The sequence below is a fragment of the Crocodylus siamensis genome, chromosome 8 (genome assembly GCF_052110815.1).
Source record: "Crocodylus siamensis isolate JL-2025a chromosome 8, ASM5211081v1, whole genome shotgun sequence".
Taxonomy (NCBI): Eukaryota; Metazoa; Chordata; order Crocodylia; family Crocodylidae; genus Crocodylus; species Crocodylus siamensis.
In genome coordinates, this window is record NC_143402.1 from 43,582,506 (window position 1) to 43,594,858 (window position 12,353).

General features: G+C 52.6%; 1 protein-coding gene and 1 long non-coding RNA gene across 2 annotated transcripts; one reads left to right on the forward strand and one right to left on the reverse strand.

Moving 5' to 3' along the window:
* Window positions 1–1,313: 1,313 nt before the first annotated feature.
* CITED1 (Cbp/p300 interacting transactivator with ED-rich tail 1) lies at window positions 1,314–9,525 on the reverse strand. Its single transcript, XM_090061542.1, has 3 exons — window positions 9,479–9,525; window positions 8,997–9,317; window positions 1,314–2,531 (listed from the first exon to the last, which is right to left on the reverse strand). Exons 1-3 carry the CDS (start codon window positions 9,523–9,525, stop codon window positions 2,018–2,020), a joined length of 882 nt encoding a protein of 293 aa, XP_089917668.1. The 3' UTR covers window positions 1,314–2,017.
* Window positions 9,526–9,586: 61 nt separating this feature from the next.
* LOC149858354 (uncharacterized) lies at window positions 9,587–11,881 on the forward strand. The gene is made up of 3 exons (XR_016443992.1): window positions 9,587–9,652; window positions 9,893–10,032; window positions 11,060–11,881. It is a non-coding gene; the product is annotated as an uncharacterized LOC149858354 (long non-coding RNA).
* Window positions 11,882–12,353: the final 472 nt, after the last annotated feature.

Below are 12,353 nucleotides of genomic sequence, written 5' to 3' on the forward strand. Positions count from 1 at the left end.
GATGTTCTTCCTGGAGATACAAATTCATAGTTTGAAAACTGAAACTAAGCATCTCAGAGATGTTTAATGGGATCTTATAGACTGAACACCGAGTCCCATTGGGTAGAGTGGTTTTCTTTAATCTTTACTAATTCATAGAGGAGCCTCTAGGAACCCTATAAGATTGGGCCACTAATATAGTCTGTGGCTTGTTGTGACCTATTGATAAAACTTTTCTAAACAAGTTACATGAATATATTGTCTCAAGTAGTATATAATAGTTAGAAGTTATAATCCCTATTTCATGATGATATATTTGAACTTTAAACCTATCTATAGTTTTAATTTAAGATTGCTTTTTAGAAAAAAATGTTTCTTAAAAATAAAAAAATTATGATTACATTTTTAAAGATCTGATTAAAGTTTTAAAAAAATTGTTGATTTTTATCCACCCTGCCACACTGTGAAGTAACACTAGAACTGCTGGGATCACACTGGAAAGCTGCTCAGAGGACAGTCAAGCCTTTTTGGGCCAGTCTGCAGAAAACCAGTAGCTCTACAAATTCTCTCCCCATTAGCAATGGATGGAAATTGCCCATAGCATGACGGGAAGGAGAGATATAATGAGAGATGTTAACCAGCCTCCACACAGCTGCCATTGCCTCAGCAGCTAAGCTGGCCTAACTTGGAGCTGTGGCCTGTCACTCCCTTGGGCCAGACACCTCCAGTTAAGAGCACCACCACACGAGTCCAGAGATCATGTATGTGTGTACAAGAGAACCCAACTGAAGGTAAAGGCAATCTTGAATTAGCTTTGCAGTTAAGAGAAACATTAGGAAATGTGCCACAAAGCGAGGTGCTCATGGCTGGCTCACACTTACTTGTGAGCAGTTGAGCTCTTTAGTGTTTTATGGGGTTCGCCTTATGCTGCTTTGCATAGCCGTGGCAACTATTGCTCCTCCCCCCACCTTGGCTTTCAAGGGGGTGCAATTGCCCCAGAAGAGCTCCCCCACTTATGGCTTTTATTCAAGATTATCCCAGCATGCTCTGCAGCAAACACCTCAAAGTAGTGTGCTCAGCAGTTTGCAGGGGGCTGTAAGAAGATGCAACAGGTGCAGTGTAGGGTCAAAGACAGCACTGCCGGTATGCAACTGAGGGGAGAGGCCCTGTGTTAGCCCCTCTTCCCACTCAGTTGTGGGTCTCGCTCACACAGCAACAGGTCACTGAAGTCTATGGAGTCACCATAGACAAGATCAGGATCCAGCCCCACAGGGGCACCAGCAGATCCTGCCCCAGAGCTGTACTAGAGAGAGAAGCATGTCAAAAGCAGCCCATCAGACTGGAACCAGCTCCCAGGCAGCCCCATTTATTTAAGTTTTTATTAAGACTGCTTTGTGGCTTTCTGCAGAAAGCATACTAGGCTCCCCACCCCCACACACAGATTCATGTGCTGAGAGTTCACCGTGAGATCAGTTGCTGCCTCCTCAGCAGCACAGCCTCTGGGGTCATTCCCATTATAAGTATCAGTTCAGGTAACACCGTGACCCCTCCCCTGGCTGCCTCATCAGTGCAAGACAGAAGCTTATGTGATGTGTGACCCTCCATTTCTACAGTACCAGCTTCCATACTGCTGCTTTCACCCATCAATCCAGCATCAAGAATAGGGAGCACCAGCCGGCAGGTCATTGGCTTTTGTCTACTTCCAGCAACAGCCAGCCGTCTTGTAGGAAATTCTTCCCCCTCCAAAGAAGTGAGCTCTCTGGGCACTCCACCGCCTACCTTGCCCAGTACTCTGGCTCAGAGCAGCTCCAGCCATAGAGAAGCTGTAGTTTCTAAGTGCCCATCTGCTCTGCATAGCACAGCCATGGCATGAATGCATCCTCCCAGAGGGAATCAGTTGTGGTAGAAACCATGCTGCAAGACCTTCGGAAGCAGAGGGGTTGGCTGCCATGCCCAGTCCATTGCGCCAGCCCTTGGCGACCATCCCTGTAGAAAGAGTCATTTCCTTGAGGTGTCTGCTGTCAAGGTCTGCTTGGCATCAGCAGCTGGAAGGAAAATCTGCAGTGAAGTCAAACTCATTCTGGCCAAGCCACAGCTCTGGGAGTTCATCAGCCCGGTCCAGACCCAGTTCCATGACCAGCGACATCAGTACCTCCTCATCCACGGGATCCAAATCAATAATGCCTGGGTTGTGGGTGCCAGCAGGGGGAGCTAGTGCTCCTTGTCCTAGGGGCTGGGCCCCAAAGCCCCAGCTCTGGATGGAACCAGCCTCAACCGGGTGCCCCGGGACCCCCATGGCATGGTACTGGCTGTTGAGTTTCTGCAGCTGCATGCTGGCCAGCAGGTGAGGGGCTGTCTGCAGGGTGAAGGCAGACTGCTTGGAGGGTGCTGGGCCTGCAGAGGGAGCCATCATGCCTGCACTGGCTATATGGGGACCACCGCTGACCTTGTTAGCATTCATGCCTGCCCCAGGGTAATGGAGGATGGTCACTGCTTTACGGTCCTTCATGCCCAAGCTGGGGTAAACCAGAGAACTCATTTCCCGATAGGTCCTACAAAAGAAACAGGAGTTTAGAACATGGCATCATCGAGCAGCATACATCCAATCCCCTGAATCTGTCCTTGTGCAGCCTATTATTGGATGCCAGGGACAGCAGCCCAAGGAGTGCCCAGCATGCCCGATTCACCCCCACCTGCAGCCTGCATCCCACAGCATCACTCTGGGCCCAGCCTGCTCTGGCTGATAGCTAGGCCTGCTGCCAAGTATCCTCTCCTGCCCATACCCAGTGACGCTGCTGCATCTGGAATGGGGCAAGCATGTCCAGGATCAGTTGGGGTAAGGCCAGTGGGTATGCCCTAGGATCACTGCCCTGCCATGTGGCATCTACACCATCACCAGGATGTTTCAGTGGCATCAAGCATTTCCTCCCGTGTGCAGGGGAGCAGCCAAAGCTTGGGCACCTTGGCATTCTGCTTGAGCCCATACAGCCTTATGCTGGACCTCTGCAAGAGGACCATCATCACCCAGTTGGCATAGACACGCACCACTCAGTCCCCTTCCAGGGCACAGCCATCTGGGGCTTTGCCCCTTAAGCCTGACTGTGCCTGTACACATTACTGATGCTAGCTGCTAGCATGATCACATTCTCGCTGAGGAGGGCTTCCAGCTCAGCTCTACCACCAAACTCCAGCCCTTCTCTGCCAACAGTTCTACCTCTCCTTTTAATCTGTGGCTTGGAAGCTGCTGCATTCCCCGCTTCAGGGATAGTTGAATGCTAAAGGGAACTAGGTCTCCACCCTGAAAGATCAGAACTCTCTAGAGTCTAGCAGACTTCTTCCACTCAGCCAACAGACCTGGTACTGGCTACTGGGGATGGCCTAATTGGCAACCTAGTGATTGATAGGAAGCTGGATGACAGCGACCAAGAGCTGAACACCTTCACCATCCGCCATAAAGCTGGCAAGTTAGTCAACAATACTGAAGTCCAGGAGGCTTGTCAGTGAGGCCCTAAGGGACCCTAGGGGGGCGGGGAGTTCAGGAAGAATGGTTGCTCCTCAAGGGAGCGATTCTCAATGCACAAACCAATTCGATTCCATCTTGGAGGAAAAGCAGCAAGAGGGCACAGCAGCCCCCCTGCCTCTCCAAGGATCTAGCAGATCTCCTGAGGTTAAGAGAAAGGCCTGCAAAGGATAGAGGAGGGGATTCACCTCCAAGGAGAACTATTCTGCACCAGTGCGGTCCTGCAGGGAGCAAACCAGGAAAGCCAAGGCTGCAACTGAACTCCAACTAGCTTTGAGCATCAAGGACAATAAACAGTCCTTTTCAGGGAGCCGGAGGAAAAGCAAGGGCAACATTGGACCCCTGCTGAACCAGATGGGGCAACTGACAACTGATGCCCAGGAAAAAGCCAACCTATTAAATGGGTACTTTGTGTCGCTCTTTCATCAGTCCTATGGGACGCCCCGCCCACTACAGGACAGGCAGGTCCGGGTGAGGGAGATCCCCTGTCCTCCATCAATGCTGACCTCATGAAGGAACATCTTGAGAAGCTGGATACCTTCAAGTCAGCCGGCCCTGACAATCTGCACCCCAGGGTACTCAAGGAGCTGGCGAGCATCATAGCCCAGCCCCTGGCACGGACCTTTGAAAACTCCTGGTGCTCTCATGTAGTGCCCAAAGACTGGAAGAAGGCCAATGTGGTACCCATCTTCAAGAAATGGAGGAAAGTGGATCTGGCTAACTATAGGCCCGTCAGCCTGACCTCTATCATGGGGAAGGTCTTAGAAAAGTTTATTAAAAGAGGCCATCCTTAATGGATGGACCGATGCCAACATCCTGAGGGATAGCCAGCATAGGTTTGTTGAGGGCAGATCTTGCTTAACCAATCTCATTTCCTTCTATGACCAGGTGACCTATCACCTGGACCAGGGAGAAGAGATTGATGTCATATTTCTTGACTTCAAAAAAGCCTTTCATCTGGTATCCCATGATCACCTCTTGGCAAAACTGGCTATATGTGGCCTTGACCTCACCACGATCCGCTGGCTGGGAAATTGGCTCCGTGGTTGGACCCAGAGGGTGGTAGTTGAAGGAAATCAATCGTCATGGTGCCCTGTGACCAGTGGAGTCCCCCAAGGCTGTGTCCTTGGACCCATATTGTTCAACATCTTCATTAATGCTGTGGACATTGGGCGAGAAGCGGACTGGCCAAGTTCACTGATGACACCAAACTTTGGGGCAAAGCATCCACACCAGAAGACAGGCGGGTGATCCAGGCCGACCTGAACAGGCTCAGCAAATGGATGGACGAGAACCTGATGGTGTTTAACACCAAAAAAATGCAAGGATCTCCACCTTGGGAGGAAAAACCTGCAGCATCCTTATAGGCTCAGCAGTGCTACGCTGCCTAGCACTATGGAAGAAAGAGACTTGGGGGTCATCATTGACCATAAGATGAACATGAGCCTGCAATGTGATGCTGCGGCTAGTAAAGCGAGCAAAACGCTGGCTTGCATCCATAGATGCTTCTCGAGCAAATCCCGGGACGTCATTCTCCCCTTGTACTTGGCCTTGGTGAGGTCGCAGCTGGAGTACTGCGTCCAGTTTTGGGCTCCACAATTCAAAAAGGATGTGGAGAAGCTTGAGAGAGTCCAGAGGAGAGCCATGCGCATGATCAGAGGTCAGGAAAACAGACCTTACCATGACAGGGTGAGAGCCATGGACTCATTAGCCTGGAAAACCGCAGGCTCAGGGGTGACCTGATGGCCACCTATAAGTTTATGAGGGGTGACCACCAGGATCTGGGGGAACGTCTGTTCACCAGAGCACCCCAAGGGATGACGAGGTCAAACAGTTATAAACTACTTCAAGACCGTTTCAGGCTGGACATAAGGAAGAATTTCTTCACTGTCCGAGCCCCCAAGGTCTGGAACAGCCTGCCGTCAGAGGTGGTTCAAGCACCTACATTGAACACCTTCAAGAGCAAATTGGTTGCTTATCTTGCTAGGATCCTATGACCCCTGCTGACTTCCTGCCCTTTGGGCGGGGGGCTGAACTCGATGATCTTCCGAGGTCCCTTCCAGTCCTAATGTCTATGAAATCTATTAAACAGGCACCACACAAATGCTGCTTATGTGCTGCAGAGGTCCTAGCTGAGCTTGCCAGCAAGAGAGCTGAATGGGGCCAGTCTAGGACATTGGTTTTATAATAGCTATAGGTTCCCTAGGAAATGGGACCAAGATCAGTACCATCTCCCTGTGTATCCATCCACCACACTATCTGGTGCTCTTAAAGCTCCAACTGGTGCATGCACATGCAGCCCAAGGAGTGCCCAACTCCCATTTCTCTCACCATCATGCTAGCAGCCAGCACCAGTAGTGGGCACCCATGTGCAGGCACCCACCCACCCACCCTCTCCTTTTATGATGAGAAAAAAAGTGCTGCAGAACATGACCCAGGCAAATCCTAATAGCTCAGGAATCAGGAGTCAAGGGAAAAGCACCTATGCTTTTATTTCAAGCTGCATTATTCTGTAGCCAGTCTCCTGGCCAGCAAACACTGTAGTCCCTGGTCTGCAACACAAGGTCTGAGACATGCCAGTATCCCTGCTTGTATGTTTGGCTCTTCCCAGGAAGGGGGGTGACACACTCATCCTGTGCTGCTGTCAGATGGTCCAGCCCACAGTCCCCTGGAACTGGGGCCAAACTCATCCTGGAAGGCACCTGTTAGATGCAACCACACTGATAGACAGCAAGGCTCTCACCCTGGATCACAACCAATGGGCAGCTCTCAGCTAACTCTGCTTTCATTAAACACCTCCTTGAAACTGCAGCATGGGTGGGCTGCACTTCTGGGCAAACAGGTGCTTCCAACACCCATGCTGCAGAGCTATGGCAAGTGCCAACACCCTCCCCACATCACCATCCTGTCTCTCCATATTGGAGCAACTGGCTCTGCATGAAGCCAGAGCCAAAAGCCAACAGGATCCCTGCTCCCCTCCCTGGAGGCTCATGCTGACTAGTTCAATTTTGCTTCCAGGTTCTGTGAGGCTCTTCCAAAAGCTATCCCAGCAAGAGGGTCCTTGAGCTGAGTGGACCACGATTTGGGATCTGCCAAGTTATATAGTAGAACCCCTCACACCAGACAGGAGCTCCAGACACACCAAGGGCTGATCCCAGAGGTCATGGCCCCCCCAGTGTAGCACATTCCAGTATGACACCAGCTATGCACTACTGCCCAGATGGGGGGGGTGCATTTACACAGGCTTTACTGGGAATTCAGAGGACCCCCAATGGCAGCACAGCCACTATGCCCTTGTAGCCCAAGCACTGGACAGCAGCTCAGGCCATCTTAGCTAAGTCACTTCATTTCCTCCTGCCTCAGTTCACCCTCCCACCCCTAGTCTATTTAGATCACAAGCATTTTCAGGCAAGGACACAGTGGTGTGCATGATGCCCAATGCAAGAAGCCCTGCCCTCAATGGAAGGAGGTGGCCACAGGCAAAGGACACGGAGCCTGCAGGGTTGTGGCACTACAGGCATACCTCATTTTATTCCGCTTCACTTTACTGCGCTTCGCAGATATTGCGTTTTTTACAAATTGAAGGTTCGTGGCAACCCTGTGTCAAGCAAGTCTATTGGTGCCATTTTTCCATTGGCGCCATTTTTTCAACAGCATTTGCTCACTTCACAATTAAGGTATGTACATGGGTTTTTTTAGACATAATGCTATTGCACACTTAATAGACTACAGTGTAGTGTAAACATAACTTTTATATGCACTGGGAAACCAAAAAATTCGTGTGACTCGCTTTATTGCAATATTCGCTTTATTGCGGTGGTCTGGAACCGAACCCGCAATATCTCCGAGGTATGCCTGTATATGGAAGAACTGCAGGCACCAAAGCTCCATGAAGAGAAGTGGGTCTGAACCAGTCAGGGGAGAACCACCTTGACCCAGCTAGAAAGTAAGGTAGACAGCGGGCTTGGCATTTTCTTTTATTAGGTCACAGCCCAAGTGACCCACAATTAACATCCAGCCTCACTGGCACTTTAGGCTCCTTCCTCTCTGCTGTTAAGAGGAAGGGCACCCTGCCTGAGGAGCAGAGGGCTGATGATTAATATTACCTACCCTCGCACATACCAGGATCTAGCTGGGACTCAACCCCCTTCCTCCACTTCCTAAAGGGAATGGGGGGAGTGGGCAAGTCATTGTACCAACATCTGCTTGCAACCCCACACCCCAAAAATACAGCACCACCCTCACCTCCACTCCTATCTCCAAGTGCTCCAAATTTCTGGCAGTAATTTAGGCCCAGACAGCTGTAGTGCAGGTCAGCATTGCAGCCACTGACAACTGCATGAAGCTCTTGATGCCAAGGGGTGAATGCTAGCTCACTGGTCCCACTGGCAGGAGTGACACCAGGTCAGTTTGGTCAGCTGGAAGTAAGTGGCCAAGTGCCACCTGCAGATCAGTGGCATCGCCCTCGGGATTCTGCCTTTTCCTGGTTGCTAGACACGTGCCTGTCAGCAGCTGACTTACCCACCACGGAGACAGCAGAAGCAGAACAGTTATGGATGGGTGGAGCTGCTTTTATAAGAGGGCAGTCAGTCCATCTGAACGCAACAGCTTGCTGAGCTAGCATGGGTTAGGCATGCTACTCTAGTCAATGAGATGCACAACACCCACTCTTTCCTAAGAAGCCTGCCAAAGCCTAGGCTTGAGCCCGAGCAACTTTGGCCATAACCGCTCCACACCATTGCACTGTGACTGAAGTTGGACACAGCCCCCATCAGACAAACAACAGCACGAGGAGGGGAGAACTTCCCTCATTCATTTTAATCAGGGCTCAAGCTTTGCAGCTTGGGAGTCAGCACCACTTAAAATGCAAACCCTGGTTGTCATCCCAGCCCTCCCAGAGCATGTGCTCCAGCAAGCGGAGGTGGGAGAACAGCACAGCGAGCCGGGCCGGGCAGGCAGCGCCTCGCGGACAGCCCCGCGCGGGCGGCACAGCGCGCTGCGGCCGTTAGACGGGGCGCTGCCATGTGGCGCGGGCGGGGGGGGGGCCGCCGCCGGCGCCTGCTCGGGCTCCGGGGACGTGCTCCGACTCCGGGCCTCGGTGCGTCCCCGGGAGTCCGCCAGCCCCGGCTCAGGGACGCCTGCGGTGGCAGCAGCTTCACCTGCAGCGTCCAGTCCGGCCAGAGCAGCACCCGAGTGTGGACCGCCCCGGGGTGCCGGCCTGGCGCCGGGAGCCGCCCGGGCAGGAGCGTGCAGAGCGGCGGGGGCAGCCCGGCCGACGCCACCAGCGCGGGGGGTGGAGGAGCCTGGCTCGTGGCACCGCGCGAGGGGGCAGCCGGGCTCGGGGCGCCCGCCTCCAAGCACCGGCCGGTCCCACGCCCGGGGGACGCGCCTCCGCCAGGCCGGCTCCGGCCCCGCGCCCGCGGCAGCCCGGCCCCGCACCTGCCCGGCCGCCCCGCGCTCACCTCTCACCCGCGGCGGCCCGGGACCCCGCGCTCACCTCTCGCCGCCGCCGGCGCCTCGCAGGCAGGACGGGCTGTGCGCGGCGCTGCCGCCTTTATACCGCCCGGCCCGGCCCCGCGCCGCAAATCCCGGCCTGGAGCCCGCGGACCGGACGGGCTGCCCGCGCCCGCCGGGGCCAGCGCAGCCCTGCCCCTGCCCCTGCCCCGGAGACGGGCCCGTCGCCTCAGCTCCGCTCGGCCCCGCCGCGGGCAGCCAGCGGCCGGCGGGCTCGGGCCGATGCCGGGAGAGCCGGGGAAGGCAGCTCCGCAGCCCGGGCAGGGTCGGCCTGCGCACGCCAGCCCGCACAGCCAGAACCAACCTCGACACAACAGACCTCACCCCCAGCCGGCCACAGGGCAAGCGGGGGAGCCAGGGCAGCCCGTGTCCTGCGTCTGTGAAGTGCTGTGACTATGCGCTCCAGAGCCCAGGGCCAGGGCCACATCCCCTGCTGCAGAGGAAGGCAAACCCCCACAGTCCTACCAGTCTGACCACGGGGAAAATTCCTTCCTCACCCCAGATCTGGCCATCGGCCTGACCCTGAGAGGAGGCGCAAGACCCCTGAGCCAGGAACCTCCAGCTTTGGTCCCAGCAGGAGCACAGGCGTGCCAGTAACATGCCCAATGCCTGAGGGGAGGCTTAAAAATCCCGACACAGGTAGCAGAAAAGTGGGGGGAGGGGGCAACCAGCAAGGCCCAGAAGCATGGGAAATACTCATGGTAGAAACAGGCATAGTTCTCCCTAGAGATTCCCCACCCCGGTGGCTGTCCAACCTCTTCTTGAACACCTCCCTGATGGAGAGTCCTCCACTTTCCATGGCAGGCTATGCCACTGCCATAGTAGTCTGACTGTGAAGGTGTTTTTCACAATATCCCATCTCAACTTTCTTTGCTGCAGCTTCAAGCCTTTGGTCCTCTCTGCAGCAACAGACACAAGGTGTTTTCCCTCTTCTTTATGGCAAGCGTTCAAGTACCTGCAGACTGCTATCATGGATAGCCGTGCCCCACACTACAGAGGAAGGCCAAAATAACCAGTGGGTAAATACAGCTTTCCGTATTTTAAACATTTCATGGTTCAAATTACATTTTGACTCTTGGGAGGGTCTGCTGCTGTGGCAGCTGGAAGGAGCTGCCACTGCCACCACCTGGGCTGCTTAGAAAGGCGCAGGGCGGGCTGCAAGTTGACCAGCCCTGAGGGGGTGGGAGTTCTCATCTCTTATGGGGGGACTCTTGTCTCTTGGGCGGGATCACCCCCCCCCAAGCTCCCCCATAATTCAAACCCTGGTGTGACCTCCTGTGGCTTCACTGGAGGATCCCTGGGAAGTCTCCAGGGTGTTTAGCATGTGGACTTAGCACCTGGGCTGAAGGTTTGAAAGCTTTAACAAAGGCTTCCTCTATGCAAAACAGTCATCAGTGACTGAAGTTGAAATACTGTAGGTGCTACCGAAAACCAACAATTCTAGTTTTAGAGGGACTGAGCAAAGATCTGTGCCATGTGCAATAGCTCAACTTTCCGTTTTTCCTCTCACATCCACTAGCTCTTGGTTCACCCCAATCTTCTGTCTGAGACTTGAGTTTCTAATATAAAAAGCCTAGTAGGATTTTTTTTTTCTGTTATTGGGGGAAAACAATAGTTAGATCTCTTTCATAGCAATTCACTGGAGCTCCCAGCCCTTAGCGCTGGGCATCAATTCTGACAGTTTTCAGAGACCACATTGTATCATTAGGACAGAAATTTTTGGAGGAGCTTGACTATCCTCAGCATGTAGAGGTAGAAGCAATCAGGACTCAAAGTAGAAATTATATCTTTTATTAGACCAACAAGATTTTTGCAAAAAAAAAAATGCTTTTAATTGCAAGCTTTCAGACACAAATACCCTTCATCAGGCATTGGAGGAGAGAGCACTTCTGAAAATCTAGCCCTTCTTCTTCACTGTGAATCAATTTGCTATGGCTTCAGGCCTTGGTGCCTGGCTGCTCTTGTCCTGTTCTCCTGGTTACACTCTCACTCCTTCACAGTTCCACATGGAACCAAGTTTCTATCTTTCCCTTCTGTACTTTCAAGTCTGTGGGACGCCTCAGGAATCCCTGCCTACCCATGGATGATAATTTCCAGAGTCTGGGACAGTGACTGTTGAAAGATTGAGGACTTTTGTGGCTTCCAGCTGTTCTCAGGTAGGCTGTTTCTGGCTGTAAAGGGGGCATGCTGATTTTGTACATCCGTTGCCTCTCTTAGGAACATACAAACTGATGGACTGGGTCAGACTTCAAGTCCTAAATGACTCATGCTTGAAGGCTGCTGCACCCAGATGCTTGCTTCAGGCTAACTGTGGGCATAGAGTAACCTATCCCTCTGTCCCCTGTGACAAGCCTATGCATTTATCTTTACAAATGTGTTCCTACAGAGGAGGGCAACCTCCCCCTCCACCCCTAACAATTCATGCTCCTCTAACCTTAGGGTAAGATTCCTTTCCTTCCTGATCCCCAATGTGGCAATTGGCCTGACACTGAGCGGAAGAACAAGGCCTTTAATACCTGTACCTGCATAGTGATCTGTTTTGCTGCCTCCCAAGCCCAGGAACACTCTGGAGTTGGGCTACACCTAATCCTCCTCCTTTTCCTCCTATGCTGCAACATCATCTACCTGCGCTTGTGCTGGGCCTGCCCTGCAGAAATACGGGATCACCTACATTCAGAAGGTGGGCTGATGGAGAATGGATCATCCCATCCCGGCTGATCTGTTCTGGTGCTCTACGTTAAACATTTGTGTTTGATTTCCAGTTAGAATTATGCAGATTTCTGCTTCCAGCTCTTGGGGCTTCTGTCTGCTTGGTTCATGAACTCTCATCCATCACTCGCTGCCTGCAAAATATATAAAGCGGGTGGCCACTTACTGAGTCTCATGCTGTGCTGTATTTCTTAGGGATGGTTAATGCTGCTTCAATCAGGGCACCATGAGCTGAATCCTTAGCTGCTGTAAGTCACTGAATCTCCCTTGGCTTCAGTAGAGGCAATTTACATAAGCTGAAGAGTTGACTTTCCATTACTATTGATTGTGTGCATCCCTGTATAAGCACAAAAAGGAGCCCATTCAGGCTTCTGGGATATCACAGTCCAAGTCAGACACAAAATAGCAGAGGGGCTTTCCAAACACACTGCAATTATTTCTTCAGTTTCTGCTTGCCTGCACTCACACACGCACATGTACAGTCAGACAATAGCTACATAAACAACTTTCTCTAGTACTGAAACTTCCCCTAGCAGGTGAACCCATCAGCTTTCTTGCGGAGACCCAGAGACTGAACGTGATTCATCCAGCTTCCTTTTGAAAGGGACAAGACTAAAACAGCACCCCTGCT

Excerpts from the sequence above, each read along its gene's own strand:
- CITED1 (XM_090061542.1), bottom strand. The coding sequence starts at position 9,525 with ATGGCCAGATCTGGGGTGAGGAAGGAATTTTCCCCGTGGTCAGACTG. Across the intron at positions 9,318-9,478 it reads TTTTCCCCGTGGTCAGACTG|GTTGGTTCTGGCTGTGCGGG; the intron begins GTAGGACTGTGG and ends TGTTGTGTCGAG. Across the intron at positions 2,532-8,996 it reads GGCGCCGGCGGCGGCGAGAG|GACCTATCGGGAAATGAGTT; the intron begins GTGAGCGCGGGG and ends TTTCTTTTGTAG.